The following is a 15,601-nucleotide window of genomic DNA, read 5'->3' as shown; positions in this document are numbered from 1 at the left end:
ATAATTTTTTTACTAGATTTAATTGTTTTGGTTCCAAACGCGAAGATCAAAAAGAAGTTAAAGCATTGTTTGGCAATCCTTATTTTGAACTTATAATTTATAAGTTCGTATGATAATAAAAGACATGTTTGATAACAATCTTTTTGTCATAAACTTATAGTTTATTTTACTAACTTATAACTTATTTTTCAGACGTTGTTTTAAATATCGTTTTAATTATTACCCTTATGAATTAATTATTTTAAATATACATTTAATTATTAATTAAAAAATATTTGTTTATGTTATTTTACATTTACTTTGATTAGTTTATCAACTATCAGTCATTAGCTATCAGCTATAAGTTATAAGCTATCAGCCATTAACTATCAGCTAAAAACTATAAGCTAGCTTATTATCCAACCGCTAATTTTCCCAGATAGATTACTTTTTAATTTTGAGTAATATTTATATTTAAAAATGAGCTAAATATAAATTTATGAAAAAAGATTGACTATATACATGTAAGAATAAAGTTCAAACTTCTAATGTAAGTTATTTAAAAACAAGGATATTCTTTTCTGCAATTCCATAGACCAATTCTTTAACTTGAATAAAACCACAATAAACAATAAAATTTATTTAAAATTTTAGTTTGCTTACTCAACATTGGTTCAAACTCGGAATTTTTAGATAAACTAGAATAAATTTATTACCATCAAGATAAGTTCAAACTCAGAATTTTTAGATAAACTAGAATAAATTTATTACCTTCTTATCAAAGTGTTCTCGAATAAAATATAATTCCTTTCACTCTAATGATATATTAATTATTATATTAAAATTCAAACTAATTATTTATTGAATCATTTATTTATTGAAAATTCAATGAGATAATATTATTTAAAAGATCAACAAAGACTTAAAATGACTTTTTGAAAAATATCCTTTTGAGTAACAAAAATATTAATCAAGTATATTATTTTAAAAATGGTTATACTTTTTAGTTTTTTAAAAACAAGTTTTGTAATATTTATAATAGAAGGCATAAACAATTAAGAAAAAAGATTTAATGGAAATACACCGACAGTGTAAAGCAGTTTTACACTTTCAGTGATATCTAAACAGTTAAATTTTATAAAAATTTGATTTTTTTTCTTTAAATTAAATATAAAGTATTTATTTTTAAGGATTGTGATGTACTAACCGTGTAAAAAAAAATTAAACAACAGTGCACTACCTTTAAGCTCTAAGAAAAACTCTAACAAATTTAGATAATGATGCCTTTGAAATATCATCCGTCAATATAATCTTCGTCAAAAAATTTATATATTCAAATAATAATATTAAATTATGATAATTAAATTAAATATTTAATAAAATATTCCATCACTTAGTCAAATATATTGTATATATTTAATTAAAATAATATCATATGATTGTTTACTCTTTTAATTAAATTTTAGATTCATATTACCATAAATTTTATATATCATTTAATATATATATTTGATTTGACTACACATGCATTTTGAAAGTTTTTTATAAAATATTTGATGTGTTGCGGTCAAAGGCGTCCGTAGTGTGATTTAGATTGATTTTGAGGAAACTTTATTCAATTCAAAAACATATTTATTCGCTATATAAATAGATTTCATATAATAAATTAAAAAAATTTGATCTGATCTGATCCAATTTTATGTGATTTAATTCAAATCAGTTTTTGGATATTCAAATAAAAAATTATATTTTTTTATTAAAGTTATAACAATACAAATAAATAATATATTTGATATAATATATAGTATATGAAAAAATTAGCATTAATGTGTTGAAATAAATAGAAAAGTACAAATTTATATATTAAACAAAATAGTAAGTATTATTAAAAAAATATAAATATCATCTAATAATAAATTAACACAACATATCATATATATATGAATAAAAAATTAAATAGTATAAAAATATATACATGTGATTCAGTTTAATTTAGATCGATTTTAGAAAAATAATCGAAAATCTGATCCATATTGACGATTTTTACAAAAAGACATCTAAATACATTTGATAATATTCGATTATTTACAAATTTTTTATCAATTTATAATTTTTATTTGGATCGGTGTAGATTTAAACATTCATAATTATAATTCATGTTGTTTTCTGTTTGGTGAGTTTTCTTAATAAAAGTTGTTTTTAACATTATATTAATATTTATCTAGAAGGTATAATCTTTTTAGATATGTATATTTAATTTAATTACCATATTATTATTTTATTTTAGTTTTAAAAATTATTTTAATAAATATATATTTTGTACGATTTATTATTATTTTATTTTAGTTAAAAAAACATCTTAATAAATATTCATTTTGTACGATTTTGATTGAATGTATAATAAAGATTTATATTCTAGTACATATATATATTAGTTCAAAAAACATTATATATTTTGAGAAAGTTAAAAAAAAATTATAGTATACCTTTTATAGAAATTTAAAATATTCTTACGTTCAATAAATAAAAAATATTTGACTAACATAAAAAAAATTAAAGAAAGTAATTCAAACATTTCCTTTTTCTTTTAAAGAATTATTATTTATGTTTTTCTCAATAAAGTACCTATGTCAAAATTGCCAATATCTTTTATGAAACGGTTTTCACAGTCAATGTAATCTCAATATCAATAATATATAATATATACCATTGTGTAATACCCCTAATTTTGGTTGGTGAATATTTTGGGGTGAGAAAATGGGATCAAAGAGGGATTTGGGAGTGAGTATTTTGAGTGGATGGTTGAGTAGAAGATCAATGAAAGTGAAGATTTTTTTGGGGATATTGCTTGCTTTTTGTGGTGTGGTGATTCTAAGGTATACTATCACAGATCCTCATTTTTTCTACATAGCCTCTGGAACTGTTCATATTGCTGGTCTTGTTGTTCTTGTATACAAGCTCTTTGTTAATAAGACATGTTCTGGTACGTTTCTTAATTTCTTATTTTTCATCAATTACTACTACATGTTTGATTTTTTTTAATTTATTTTTATATTCTCATTGAGAAAAGGGGTCACTAGACTAAGGTCATTAACAATTTGTGCTGAATTATTGTGGTTGTACATTGTTTTGATTGATTAGAAATCAATTTTTTATTTTATATGTAAAGCTTATTGACCTTAATTTACTCTCAAATTTTGATTATTTGACAAATTGCCGTTCTTTAGTCCTAAAATTGACCCTTTTATTCTCACAAGTAGAATTATGCGGAGTACATTCTAAAGATCTAGTACATAAAATTCATTGAGGGGAGTAATTTGGTAAAATAATTTCTCCCTATATATAAAGTGAGTCAAAATTTTCAAAATGTTTGAATTCTCGCAACACTTAGCCTATAAAAATCTAGGATGCAAAAATGTGACAATCGATCATGCTTGCTTCGTTTTGGCCACCCCGTAAAATTCACAAAAATACGGTGCTGACAGAGTTGAGGGTACGGACATAAATCTATGTCCAGCTCTGCAAAAAAAAAAAATGAAACAGACATCCAGGCTTTGCATTCCTAAAATCTAAGTCTGCCTCTATAGCTAGATTCATGTAGAAATCGTATTGCCAAACGAGACTAGTGTACACCCTTATTCTACTTAATCTCATAAGGTTTCCATCCAATAACTCGAGGATTACATGCATAGCAAGATCAAGATTCATTAGGGGAGAAGTATAGAAATCTTGATGACATGAACTAAGGCACTATCATACATGGTCCAAGAGGACCCGACATTGCGACATCAATCATAAAGCTTCAATGATGTAGCTCACAACTTGTTCAAACATGCAATCAAGGAAAATTTTGTCAATGTTTGGCCTTGGATGGACCAGGATTGCTATTTACTTTATTTTTCTTAATCATTTTATGCTAAGCTAAAGAACAATTTCATATTTTTAGGTTTATCCCTCAAGTTCCAAGAGGTCAATGCTTTATTCCTAGCAACAAGATTAGGCTGCAGCTTCTACATGGAAGCAGACTACCGCACTGTGCTCGATCTATTGTACTTCTTGTTAACATTAATGGTTGTTTGGTTGATGAGATTCAGGCTCAAATCAACCTATATCAAAGAGTTTGACACAATGTGGATATCCTTTTTGGTAAACATAGTTACATCTTCTCTTAGTTTTGTGTTAATCTAAAATGTTCTAGTTTGCATTGAAAGAATATTCTATTGATTATGTACTAGGTGGTGCCTTCCGCAATTCTAGCAGTACTAGTGAATCCATATACACCTCATGTATGGATTTCTCGAGTTGTTTTCGCGTTCACTATGTATGTCGAAACTGTTTCAGTTCTTCCTCAAATTCGTTACATGCAAAATGCAAAGGTTAAACACTTTCGAACTTTGTAATCCTATTATCATTTATGTATATAATAAAGATTATACAGAAATAGAAGACTAATCGGACATCAAGTTATGCTGTAAATAATTCTGACATGTTTTTATTTTCAGATGGTTGAAACATTCACGGGATATTATGTATTTGCTCTTGGTATTTCAAGATTCTTTGCACTAGCTTATTGGATTATTCACGTGAGATTTGTTTTTTTTTTTTTTTTAATTTTCATAAATTATAGGGAATATGATATAATATGCTATAATTAATGTTTTCTAATATTTTGTAGGTTTATGAAACTAGAGGTAGATATCTATTTTTCTTTGGCTATGGCTATTTCTGGATGGTGGTTCTTCAAGTATTGGAGTTGGTTCAATCTTTCATCTTGGCAGATTTTTGTTACTATTACATCAAGAGGTAAATCATTTTTATTTTTCTTTTTTAAACATATTTTTGGTCCATAGTCAAAATGAAAATTTCTATGTATTATTACTTATTTTGTTTGTTTTGTTTTTTCAGCGTCATGCAAGGTCAACTTTTGAGGAAGATGCCTGTTTAATTTGTCTTTGATTTAGTTATAGAATATATTGTTGAGCAAAGAGTTTGCAACATGTAACTTAGTGTATTCTATTATACTGTATGGTGTTGCAATGGATTTTCCAATAAATGCACAAATACTACATTGCATGAATGATGTGCATATTATTTTTGAACCAACAATAAACTTAGTTAGCAATTTCTTTTTCATTTCCTTTTTCCAGTATTTTATTCAGAACTGACAAAAGAGGCTATGCAGCCTTAAGCATGCCTCATTTAATATGCCTCCCCATATAATTATATAAGGTTGCATTTTTGTTGCTGTCTTCTGATATAGTTTGTTCTCCCGAGAGGTCTATTTTGTAGTTTAGTTGGTTTTTTCGTTATTTGTTTATCATCTTTTGGTTGTGTTTTTTTCTTTAGTTTTTTTTTTCTTTTTCTAGGCCGGTTATTTTTTCTCTCTTTTCAGTAGCGTGCCTCATGGAAGTAGAGTCAAGATCTTCTCCATTTCTCAAAAGAAATGAAGAATTCTATTATTAAAGTTGTCATGATATAAAAGTTAAATTATACAAACATATATATGTCACACTTTTCAATAACAAAATCGAGGCCTCATTCTAATTCCAGGTTGTGGCTTTTGACATCTATTTCATTACATAATATCCAAACTCATATCTCTCTTGTCTCCTATGTAGAAATTTATTTTTGCAGATAATATGACATCTACTTTTGATGATGACAACTTAATGACAATTGTAACACCTTAAATTTCTACTCTTAGTACATGTTTGAATTGACTTCTACAAGTCTCATAGCTTTTGAGCATAATCAATTATACATTTATTATATATTATTTGTTATAACTCTATTAAATTTTCCTACTTTACCCTCTTTAATTTTCATCAATTACTTCTTTTATTTTTGATTTGTACTAGAATTTATTATCATTTATTTGGTAATTATACATTCAAAATCAATTTTGTTAAAACTATCTAAACATCATTAATTAATAACAATCTCTTCTATATCATTGTATCCAAACATAAATCAAATTTTCTAAATTCAACTATGTTAAAATCAATTCTACCAAACTCAATTCTTTCAGAATCAATTCTGACCACTGCCAATTCAAGCACACCCTTAATTTAAAATAATTACACACTCATTTTAGGATATTACTCTAACGAAACATGCATATTCTTTGCAAATAATATTGAAAACTCACAGCGGAACTCAATAAATAACACATACTTCAATTTATCTCTTCAAACTAATTAATACACTTAATTAAAATAATGCAATCCAAACATTAACTCAAACAATTAAACGACTCATTCTCCAATGTTACAAATCAGAGTAATAATCCAACTAAACAACGATAAAACAATCAAGAAAAACGGAAAAAGTTTCATAGTCCTCTTTCAACTCACAGCAGCACTTACTCCTCCTGAGTATTTGTAAAATATTGTAATGAGTATAAAAAAAACAACAAATGGGTGAGAAAACGTTCAAATATATTAACGGCATAAAAGAAAGCAAGGATAGTATATTCATCACAATCATCCAATACACAATCCATAATATCACAAACAAATCACAATGCCTTTATGTATGCAATGTGACACACAACTCGACTTAATGCATGTGGTAATCAATTTGGACATAAGAGATTTATTAACGATCTCGTCCACTCAACAATGGTTCCTCATTTGAATTGGGTCCCCACTTGATCAATTAAATGAATAATTTTATAATAAACTTATCCATTTTTTTAGATTTACCAACTCTCGCATCCAACAATGTATAAAGAAGGATATATCGTAAGGTGTTAATTCTTTTTGAGAAATACTCTTCCAAATTATTGACAAGGAGGTAAAAATTATTTAAAGTTGAAAATAAATTAAACCCTTAAAATAATTGTTTTGCATTCTTACTCATCAAATTTAATTTTTCCCTAACCCAAAAAGCTAAGTTGTTATACTCTCTCCGTCCCACAATGAGTGATCCAGCCCGCCATTTCACACATATTAAGAAAAGTGGTTAAAAGTAAGAGAGATAATGGTATTTTTACTATACTACCCTTATTATGTCTTGGAAATGATGAAAATTTTATTAATTAGAGGGTAAAATTGGAAAAAGTGTATTAGAAATTGAAATGCATCATTCATTGTGGGACACCATTTTATTCCAAATGAGTCACTCATTGTCAGACAGAGGGAATAGCATTTTTTAGCAACGGAGTGTTGAAAAGTAACAATTTAGGTGCTGAGAAGTAAAAAAAGACAATATAAAACTCAACAATGCATAATGAAAGTTGAGCCTCAAAAGCCTGATCAATTAGCATGTACATATCAAATCCAAGTTTACCTTATCATATGTGTCACAAAGACCTCTCCTAGTCAAATACCAAAAATACTACACAAACAAATAAATTAAAAGAATAAAATAAGTTAATCTTGAAGTAAAAGATCATAGAACCATAATTTATGGACAAAACCTTCAAAAAAAAAAATATATATACAAAACATATCATCATATCTGTCAAGCCTCACTAAAAAAATTAAAATCCAAAAATTATGAGTGTTGGAAAATTTCAAAATTAATTCACACTTATGACATCACTAGACCAACCAAATTAATCTAAAGTGATGTCTTCAAACATTCAAAACATAAAAAAAATTAATATTTACAATAATTATTTACAAAAATAAATATAAATGCATTCACAAAGATTAATTATTTTTGTAATTTAATCAATTAATAATAAAATTAATATTAAAATTCATACTAAAAATCTAAAACAATTAATTGAATCAAAATACAAAACTTTAAAAAATTGAGACATAAAACAGCCGCGGCATCACTAGTAGTAGTAGGGGTGCAGTTACCGTGCATAGATAAAAATCTATGCACTATGCATAGATTATTATAGACCCTTGGATCATTGGATCAAATTTTAGATATCAATTGTTATTCCTCATTACTCACTACTCAATACTCAATACTGAATTAAAAACATGATCCAATGGCTTATGTAGGCTTATGCATAGTGCATAAGTAAAATCCTTATTCATATTATCCAAAGTCGTAGTAGTAGTATAGCCACCTTTGAATCCATATAGCAACAAACAAAATCTCTATTTAAGGTTTCAAACTTATTGACTAAATTTCTTCTTTTAATTTTTAAATAAGAATTATCATGTAAATTATGAAATGAGATATAACTAAATTCATCATTAAAAAATATTAAACTTAATTAAAAAATTAGAAATCTTAATAAAAATAAACAAAAAGGCTGAAACATCTTTTTAAAAAATGGACTTAAAACCGTACAATCACATCACCAGGCTTATAGACCTCACCCAAACACGTGTACGACGTGTCGCTTTCTCCAACATGTCCCACCGAAGTACAGACCAATAACAAACCCAACATCATTAAAAACAAAAACGCCAACCTTCCACGTTTCACTTCACTGTCTCCTAAATTCATGGACCCCACTCAAACCTCTTCACACGTGTCACCCAGTCCCTTTCAAAGCGGTATCGAGATTCCAGCAAAAAAAATACAGAGATTCGCGCGCGTGTGCACGTGTCATTTATTACCCCTCCCACACCACCCCCTAATATTCATCCACGTGTCCTTTTTCTTTCTTCAAAAGTTAACTCACACGTGTCGCTCTCAGAACCTTCTAACGGAACAGATTCTCCGTTTCGAGATTATTTAGCGGTGCTTCCTTCGTTAAACGCTCTTTTACGTGTCAATAACCGCTTTTACCATCCCCTCATATTCCGCCACGTGTCCTTTGATTCTACTTTGTCTACCACGCTTTATATAATAAACCAGAATAATAACCAACACTTTCTTCTATTTTTCATTTTTATCTTCAAAATCTTCAAGTTCAATCTTCAATCAACGATGGTGGAAGTTGAAGAGGTAGAGCTGGATTTAGGGTTATCCATTGGAGGTGCTTTCAGAAAACCAGTTGAGAAAGAGAAAGAGAAAGAGAAATCCGAACCTGAATTAGGTCAGAATCAAATTCAAAGCAATGCCATGCAGAAAGTTGATCAGAATCAAGAAGCACCGGTGAAGAATGAGAATGAGATTCACGCGTTGAAGAGAAAGAGAGAGCAGAAGAATGCAACCGGTAACGGAGGTTTTGAACCGGTGTTGAAAAAGGAGAAGACGGAACGAGTTAACGGTGGAGCCGTTCCGGTGAATGCGCCGTTTCATGTTGTGCAACCGCAACAGTTAGGGAAAGTGAAGTTTGTGCCGTTCAGTAACGGAATGAACGGAATGGCGTTACCGTGTTGGTTTGGTGGTGAGAAGAATGTTGGTGGATTTGACGGCGTTAATGTAGTTAACGGTGGAGATGGAAAAGTGAAATCTAATGGGTCTTCATCTAGGTGTAGTTCTGTTGTTTCTGATTACCAAAGCTCTTCTCGTGAAGGTAAATTTTTTTTGTTAATATTTTTTTTTTTTGAAATTACATGTTTTTGTTTTTTCAAATATTAAATATATTAATTTATGATGTTTACTTCATGGGAAACGTTAGAATATGACAAAAAGTTGATTGCATGCAATTTGAATATATTAATTTATTAATATTTATTGATTTTGTAATTTATACTAATATTTTGTGTATCTTAGGAGGATGCATGTGTTTCATATTGAGAAGTGATTATGATATTCTAGTCAAACATAAACTATTTTAACTTTTATAAAATCAATTAATTCAAAATCAATTTTTGTGACGTTATAACCAAACACATCATAGTCTAATATTTGTGCCTTTGGTTTTGTTAGATGGGGGGAGCACTGAGAGCCACAGCCAGCATTCAGCTAATTCGTTGACGGTACAAACTCAGTTGAAAAATTCCAAAGAAATCAACCTCAGAAGAAACCAACCTGAACAAATTGCTTCATCCAAACCATTATTCAACAATGTGAAGGGAACACAAACTCATCAAAGTACCATGAAACCTAATGAAGATTCTGCTGCAACTACAACTGCTACAGCTACACAAACCATTCCGGTTCCGAGTCCGAATCCAGTTAAGAAGCCACTGTCTTTGTCTCAAATGCCGTATGTATCAACAAAAGGGAATGGACCAAACGGGAAAACAGTGAATGGATTTTTATACAGATACTCAAAATGTGATGAAGTTAGCATTGTTTGTGTCTGTCATGGAAGCACATTTTCACCTGCTGAGTTTGTGCAGCATGCTGGAGGCACTGACATTTCACACCCTCTAAGACACATCACAGTTAATTCTTCTGCTTTTCAATGATGTTGCTCTTTTCTGTCTCTTATTTAATTAATCAGTTGTTTCTCAGTTAAGTTTAGTAATGCATTCATGTGAACTTTAGGCAGAGAGTATATAGTTTTGTAGCTGGAGCTTTTTTCTATCAATTATTCTAACTGTATTATTAACAATTGTTTTAACTTAGATTATTTTCTTGTTTTAGACTACTTTGCTATTGGCAATTGGTTTGTGTGCTATTACCATTCTTTTAATAATCTTTTCACTTGGTGGATCGAAATAAAATGTCCTATTTTGACATGTCTAATAAAAACAACTTCTCTCTAGAATAAAATATTTGGCCTCTTGGTGGTTACAGATAAAATATATATATATTCAAATATCAAAGGTGATCTAAAATAATAATCACAAGATGATAGCTGAAGAGTTGAACCTCGTCATTTTCTGCCATGGTATTTTTACTACACATTTGCATTTGCAACCACTGCATAAACAAATTTCATGTAAATTTGTTTGGATCTTCATACTGTCAAGCAATGATTCTCTTGTCTAATGTCCCCCAGCTGCACCATCAATTCCATCCTACTTCCCAAGAATAATCAACATGATAGGAGTTGGGATTGTTTGAGTGTGATGCTTTTGGAAATTTTAGTTATTACGCAAATGGAACTTTTGGGCCTTCCCTGCTTGAGTCTTGAGTAAAAGTTGTGAAATGCTCTTCCCTGTTGGTGCATTTGAATATGCATATCCAGACACATCTGAATTATCTTTGGTGCATTTGAATATGCATATCCATCAAATGAGTGTTTGGTTTTTGAAATTCACCTCATTTTTACCAAAATTTAATCTGGACATACATGTCCATATGTGATTGCGGTGCATTTGAACGTGTATGTTCGAAATATTCCTGAACTTATTTAAGGTGTGTTTTTCGTTGAAGGTGATTTTTTTAACAATTCAATGACATTTTCAAACATATCTAGAAATGTCAAACGAAAAAATTCAATAAAATAATACCTTGCATGATAATCTCCTTCACTCTTCACCCATTTCTCAAATTCTTTAAGAAAATTCATTTTAAATCAACCTTTTCGTCTCTAATACATCATTCTCGTGTTTTATTACATCAAAGAGAGAAAAAGAAGTTGAAGTTTAAGATTCATTTCATCCCTCATTACTTGCAATAATTTGATTTTGTGAGCTTAAAAATGGACGTTGAGTCCGGATATGCATATCCAGAATAATTTGATTTTGTGAGCTTAAAAATGGACGTTGAGTCCGGATATGCATATCTAGATTCATCCTCCACATGTGCGGACGTGCATATCCAAATTTGCCTAATAGTTTGAGTTTTAAAACTATTTTTATGTTTTTGTTGGTATTAGATATTGGTGTACTCAAATATGTTTTATAAAGTTGTTGTATATATGAAGTGTGAGATGATGTTAAACCAGATGAGGTGAAGGATTAAGTTCAACCGGATGCTAGACTAGTTGTTGTCGAGGTACATGTTCATGAAAAATTACAAATAAACAAGTGTTTAATTCTCGTGAACGTATGCTACATTGATTTGTATGGAGGTCGGAAAATGGGGTTTGACATTGTTATCGGAAGATCGGATAATGAATCTAATAGAAGATAAACATTTGCAACAATGAGATGCGAAAGAAGTGACACTTACATTCCACCAATTCGGAAGTTGAAACGTGATGGTGTCGGATCGCAAAAATGTGATTGTCCATTTAAGTTGTGTGGATAGTGTAAAATAAATGGTATGTAGAAATTTAATGTGGTTTCCGGTATGCATAATTATGCCTTGTGTCCCAAGCTACTCGGTCATCACATCGTATGCCACCTTAGGTCGGAGGAGAAGGAAATTGTTTCGGACATGACATTAAACATGGTGGCGCCAAAAAACATACATGCAATGTTGAAATAGAAAAGACCTGAAAGTGTTTCAAATATCAAATAAGTATACAAAGTGCGTGCCTGAACCAACAAGGCGATAAGAGGTCCAAGAAGTGAAATGTAATAATTGTTGAAGCTTCTGAATGATGATCACTATCTTTTCAGGTACAAAATTTGGGAGAATGGAGCCACCATTAGATATATATTTTGGACTCATCTCGATTCCATCAAGTTGTTATCCTCATTACGCTCGTAATTGATTCAATGTATAAGACAAACAAGTATAGGCTCCCACTTCTGGAAATTGTTAATGTTACTTCTACGGAGAAGTCTTTTTTAATGGGTTTTGCATTTTTGGAAAGAAAAGAAAGGACGACGTGACATGGGCTTTGTAAATGTGCAAGACTTTGTTGATGGACTAAGAAAACATACCGAAGATAATTGTCACCAATTGAGACACGACACTTATGAATTTGATTGCAAAGGTGTTTTTTATATCATATGCATTACTTTGTAGGTATCACATTACAAAAAATGTGAGAAGTTGGCTAAAACATGCGGTAGGAAAAAAACAAATCAAGGGTGAAGATGAAAAAATGGCCAAACTTAGTATGGTGTTGGAAAAGATAGTGGATGCATGAAATGGAATAATCAATTCATGCACTGAAGAATTATATGTCGAATATGTAATTTATTTCAGAAAGGTGTATGTGAGATATCCAACTTTCCTAAAGAATGTTGAGAGTACTATTCTAGAACAGGTGAAAGAGAAGATTGTTTGTGTTTGGACCGATTAGGTTAGACACTTTGACAATACAACAACTAAGAGATTCAAATTTGCACATGCAACACCGTAGAATTGATGGGATAATAGTAAAGGTTATTCTTGCAGAGATTGATAAGTCGTGAACCCCATGCTCCTAAACCAACATAATGAAATACAAAACATCTTTTGGTTGGAGCATAACTGTGTTAGAACACCAATTCAAAGACAACACTCTATATTCGCAGTGGGTTGACAACGCATCTCAAGAGGGATTGAATTTCATTTTTCATGAAGTGAATCGAGTAGAGAAGACATGATTAAATAGTTTGAAGTGTGGTTGTACACTTAGAAAAACTTACGGTCTTCCATGTGCTTGTCTCATTTCAAAGAAGATGAAGCTTGATAAACCGATATGTATGGATGAAGTCTACACTCATTGGAAAAAACTCCAGTTTGATAACGATGGTGTGATGAAGGATGGTAAATCAAGTATACTGATCATGACCGAGTTCGAAATAATCCAATATTCATTTTCTAAAGTTTATGACACCATAAAATCATGTAGCAGTCGAGGAAGATTGTTATTTAGAAACCACGAATTTGAAACCTCATTTAGGACCGATTAAGATTAAGAAAATGAAACTTCATACTTTGAACAAAATTTAAATATAAAAGTTAACATGAAATATTCATGTCATATTAAAAAAATGAAAAATAAAAAAATCATAGGACACATAAAAAATTTTACTAACTAAATTTACTAAAAGGCCAACTCAAAGATTCTGCTGACTAAATTCAAAAATAAATTGAAACAAATGAATCTTAAAATGCTATATGATAGGAAAAAATGAATATTAATCCAAAAAATTAATAAAAATGTCATTCAACTCTCGAAGTTTCAGATCTTTGAAATTTTAAAAGAACAAAATCTTTATAATTGAAATTTGAATTTTTTTTATAAGGAATAAAACGAAAATAGCTTGTTATACAAAAATATAATAATATTAACCCTATATTTTATTCTATATTAATGTATTTTATGTTTTTTTTGCTAAAATAATAAAAAAAAAAGTTGTATGCATATGTTTTCTCTAATTTTGAGAAAACCATTTTTTATGTGCAATTTAAAAAAAAAAACCTTCTTTCTTTAATTAGAATTAAACTCACAAACCTTTGAGTAATTCCTTATCACTATACAATGACAATGAAAGAAAGGGAATTTTAGAAAAAGGTGAATTATGGTTTATGAAAATAAAAGAGAAGAAGATAATGATTTTCTGCAGAGTTTCTCTCTACCCACAAACCGTGGAAAAACCTTTTATTCACTTGCAACTACAAATTCTTTGAATACAAGTTGTTATACAAAATAGGGGTTACTCCCTCTATTTATAGTTTTAGTTTTGCTTTCTCACTAGGCCAAAATGTGCAATCCTGGCAATAGGTGTAGAAACTTCATCGAAGTCGATTCCTTCCTTCTGAAAACATCCATTTGCCATAAGCCCTGCCTTGTGTCGAGTCACTTCCCCTTTGGGGTTACACTTCATATTGAATACCCACTTCACATCAATTGCTTTCTTGTCTTAAGGTAATTCGACAAGGGACCAAGTTTTGTTATCTTCGATGGAATTCACTTCTTCATTCATAGCTTTCACCCACTTCGAATCCTTCAATGCCTCAACTGCATTGACGCGTTCGACATTTGCGTATAAAGCATAATGTACCATCTTAACTTCATCATCGACCACATCATCTGATGTAATCACACATTTTTACAACCTTGCATGCACGTGTCTTGTTCTCTGAGGTCTGCTTCGACCTCTATCACCTCTAACTTCTTCTTGTCAAACTTCTTGTCTTTCAACTTTAGTGGCTGGTTCTTCACAAACGATTCTCACTGAATTCTTCTTAACATTCTTAATCCAATCCCATTCTTTAAGCTCATCTATGACCACGCCTCTGTTGATCACTACTTGCTTGTCCACTAGGTCAAACAACTTGTATCCTCTAGTCGAATGATATCCTATTATGATCATCTGACTCGACTTATCATCAAGTTTTTTTCTCAACTGATTTGACACATATCTATGTGCTATAGACCCAAATACCTTCAAATAATTCAAGCTAGGCTTCACACCAAACCAACATTCTTCTGGCGTAATTCCTTCTGGCTTCTTCATCGGACATCTGTTCAAAATGTATGTTATTGTCGACACATGTTCATCCTAAAGCTATTTAGGTAAATGCTTTTCTTTCAACATACTTCTCACCATATTCATTATGGTTCAATTCTTCCTTTCTGCTGTGGAGTGTAGGGAGACACCACCTCATGCACAATCCCTTCTTTCTCTCATAACATGTCGAAGTCTTTCGGTGCGTATTCTCCACCACCATTAGTCTTCAGAACCTTGAGCTTTCGCCCACTTTGCCTTTCGACCATATATTTGAACTTGGAAAATACCTCGATCAATTCACTTTTCTTCTTGATCAAGTAAGTCCACAGTTTTCGACCGAAATCATCTATGAATACAACAAAGTATTTGTTACCTTCATTCGAATTCACCTGGATTTGACCACATACATCAGAGTATATGACATCAAGGATTGCCTTCGACTTGCTTCGTACATCCTTGTTGAAGTTGTTCTTGTGCTGCTTCGCTTGCACACATACCCATGTGGTCGAACTTAGGAGCCAATGACCTCAAGATCTTTGCAACAAATGATCTTGATGTCAACACTTCTTCATATACCTTGATTTGATTAA

The 15,601-nt window shown here is 30.3% G+C and overlaps 2 protein-coding genes across 2 annotated transcripts; both read left to right on the top strand.

Moving 5' to 3' along the window:
- Positions 1-2,657: 2,657 nt before the first annotated feature.
- Positions 2,658-5,082, top strand: LOC131618154 (uncharacterized). Its single transcript, XM_058889419.1, has 6 exons — positions 2,658-2,962; positions 3,926-4,125; positions 4,215-4,355; positions 4,482-4,562; positions 4,655-4,782; positions 4,885-5,082. Exons 1-6 carry the CDS (start codon positions 2,737-2,739, stop codon positions 4,922-4,924), a joined length of 816 nt encoding a protein of 271 aa, XP_058745402.1. The 5' UTR covers positions 2,658-2,736; the 3' UTR covers positions 4,925-5,082.
- Positions 5,083-8,761: 3,679 nt separating this feature from the next.
- LOC131618153 (ninja-family protein Os03g0419100) lies at positions 8,762-10,375 on the top strand. Its single transcript, XM_058889418.1, has 2 exons — positions 8,762-9,352; positions 9,709-10,375. The coding sequence occupies exons 1-2, from the start codon at positions 8,821-8,823 to the stop codon at positions 10,191-10,193; spliced, it is 1,017 nt and encodes a 338-aa protein (XP_058745401.1). The 5' UTR covers positions 8,762-8,820; the 3' UTR covers positions 10,194-10,375.
- The last annotated feature ends 5,226 nt before the right edge of the window (positions 10,376-15,601 follow it).

The sequence above is a fragment of the Vicia villosa genome, linkage group LG7, assembly GCF_029867415.1.
Source record: "Vicia villosa cultivar HV-30 ecotype Madison, WI linkage group LG7, Vvil1.0, whole genome shotgun sequence".
In the NCBI taxonomy this organism is placed as follows: Eukaryota; Viridiplantae; Streptophyta; class Magnoliopsida; order Fabales; family Fabaceae; genus Vicia; species Vicia villosa.
This window is presented reverse-complemented; position numbering and strand designations above follow the sequence as displayed.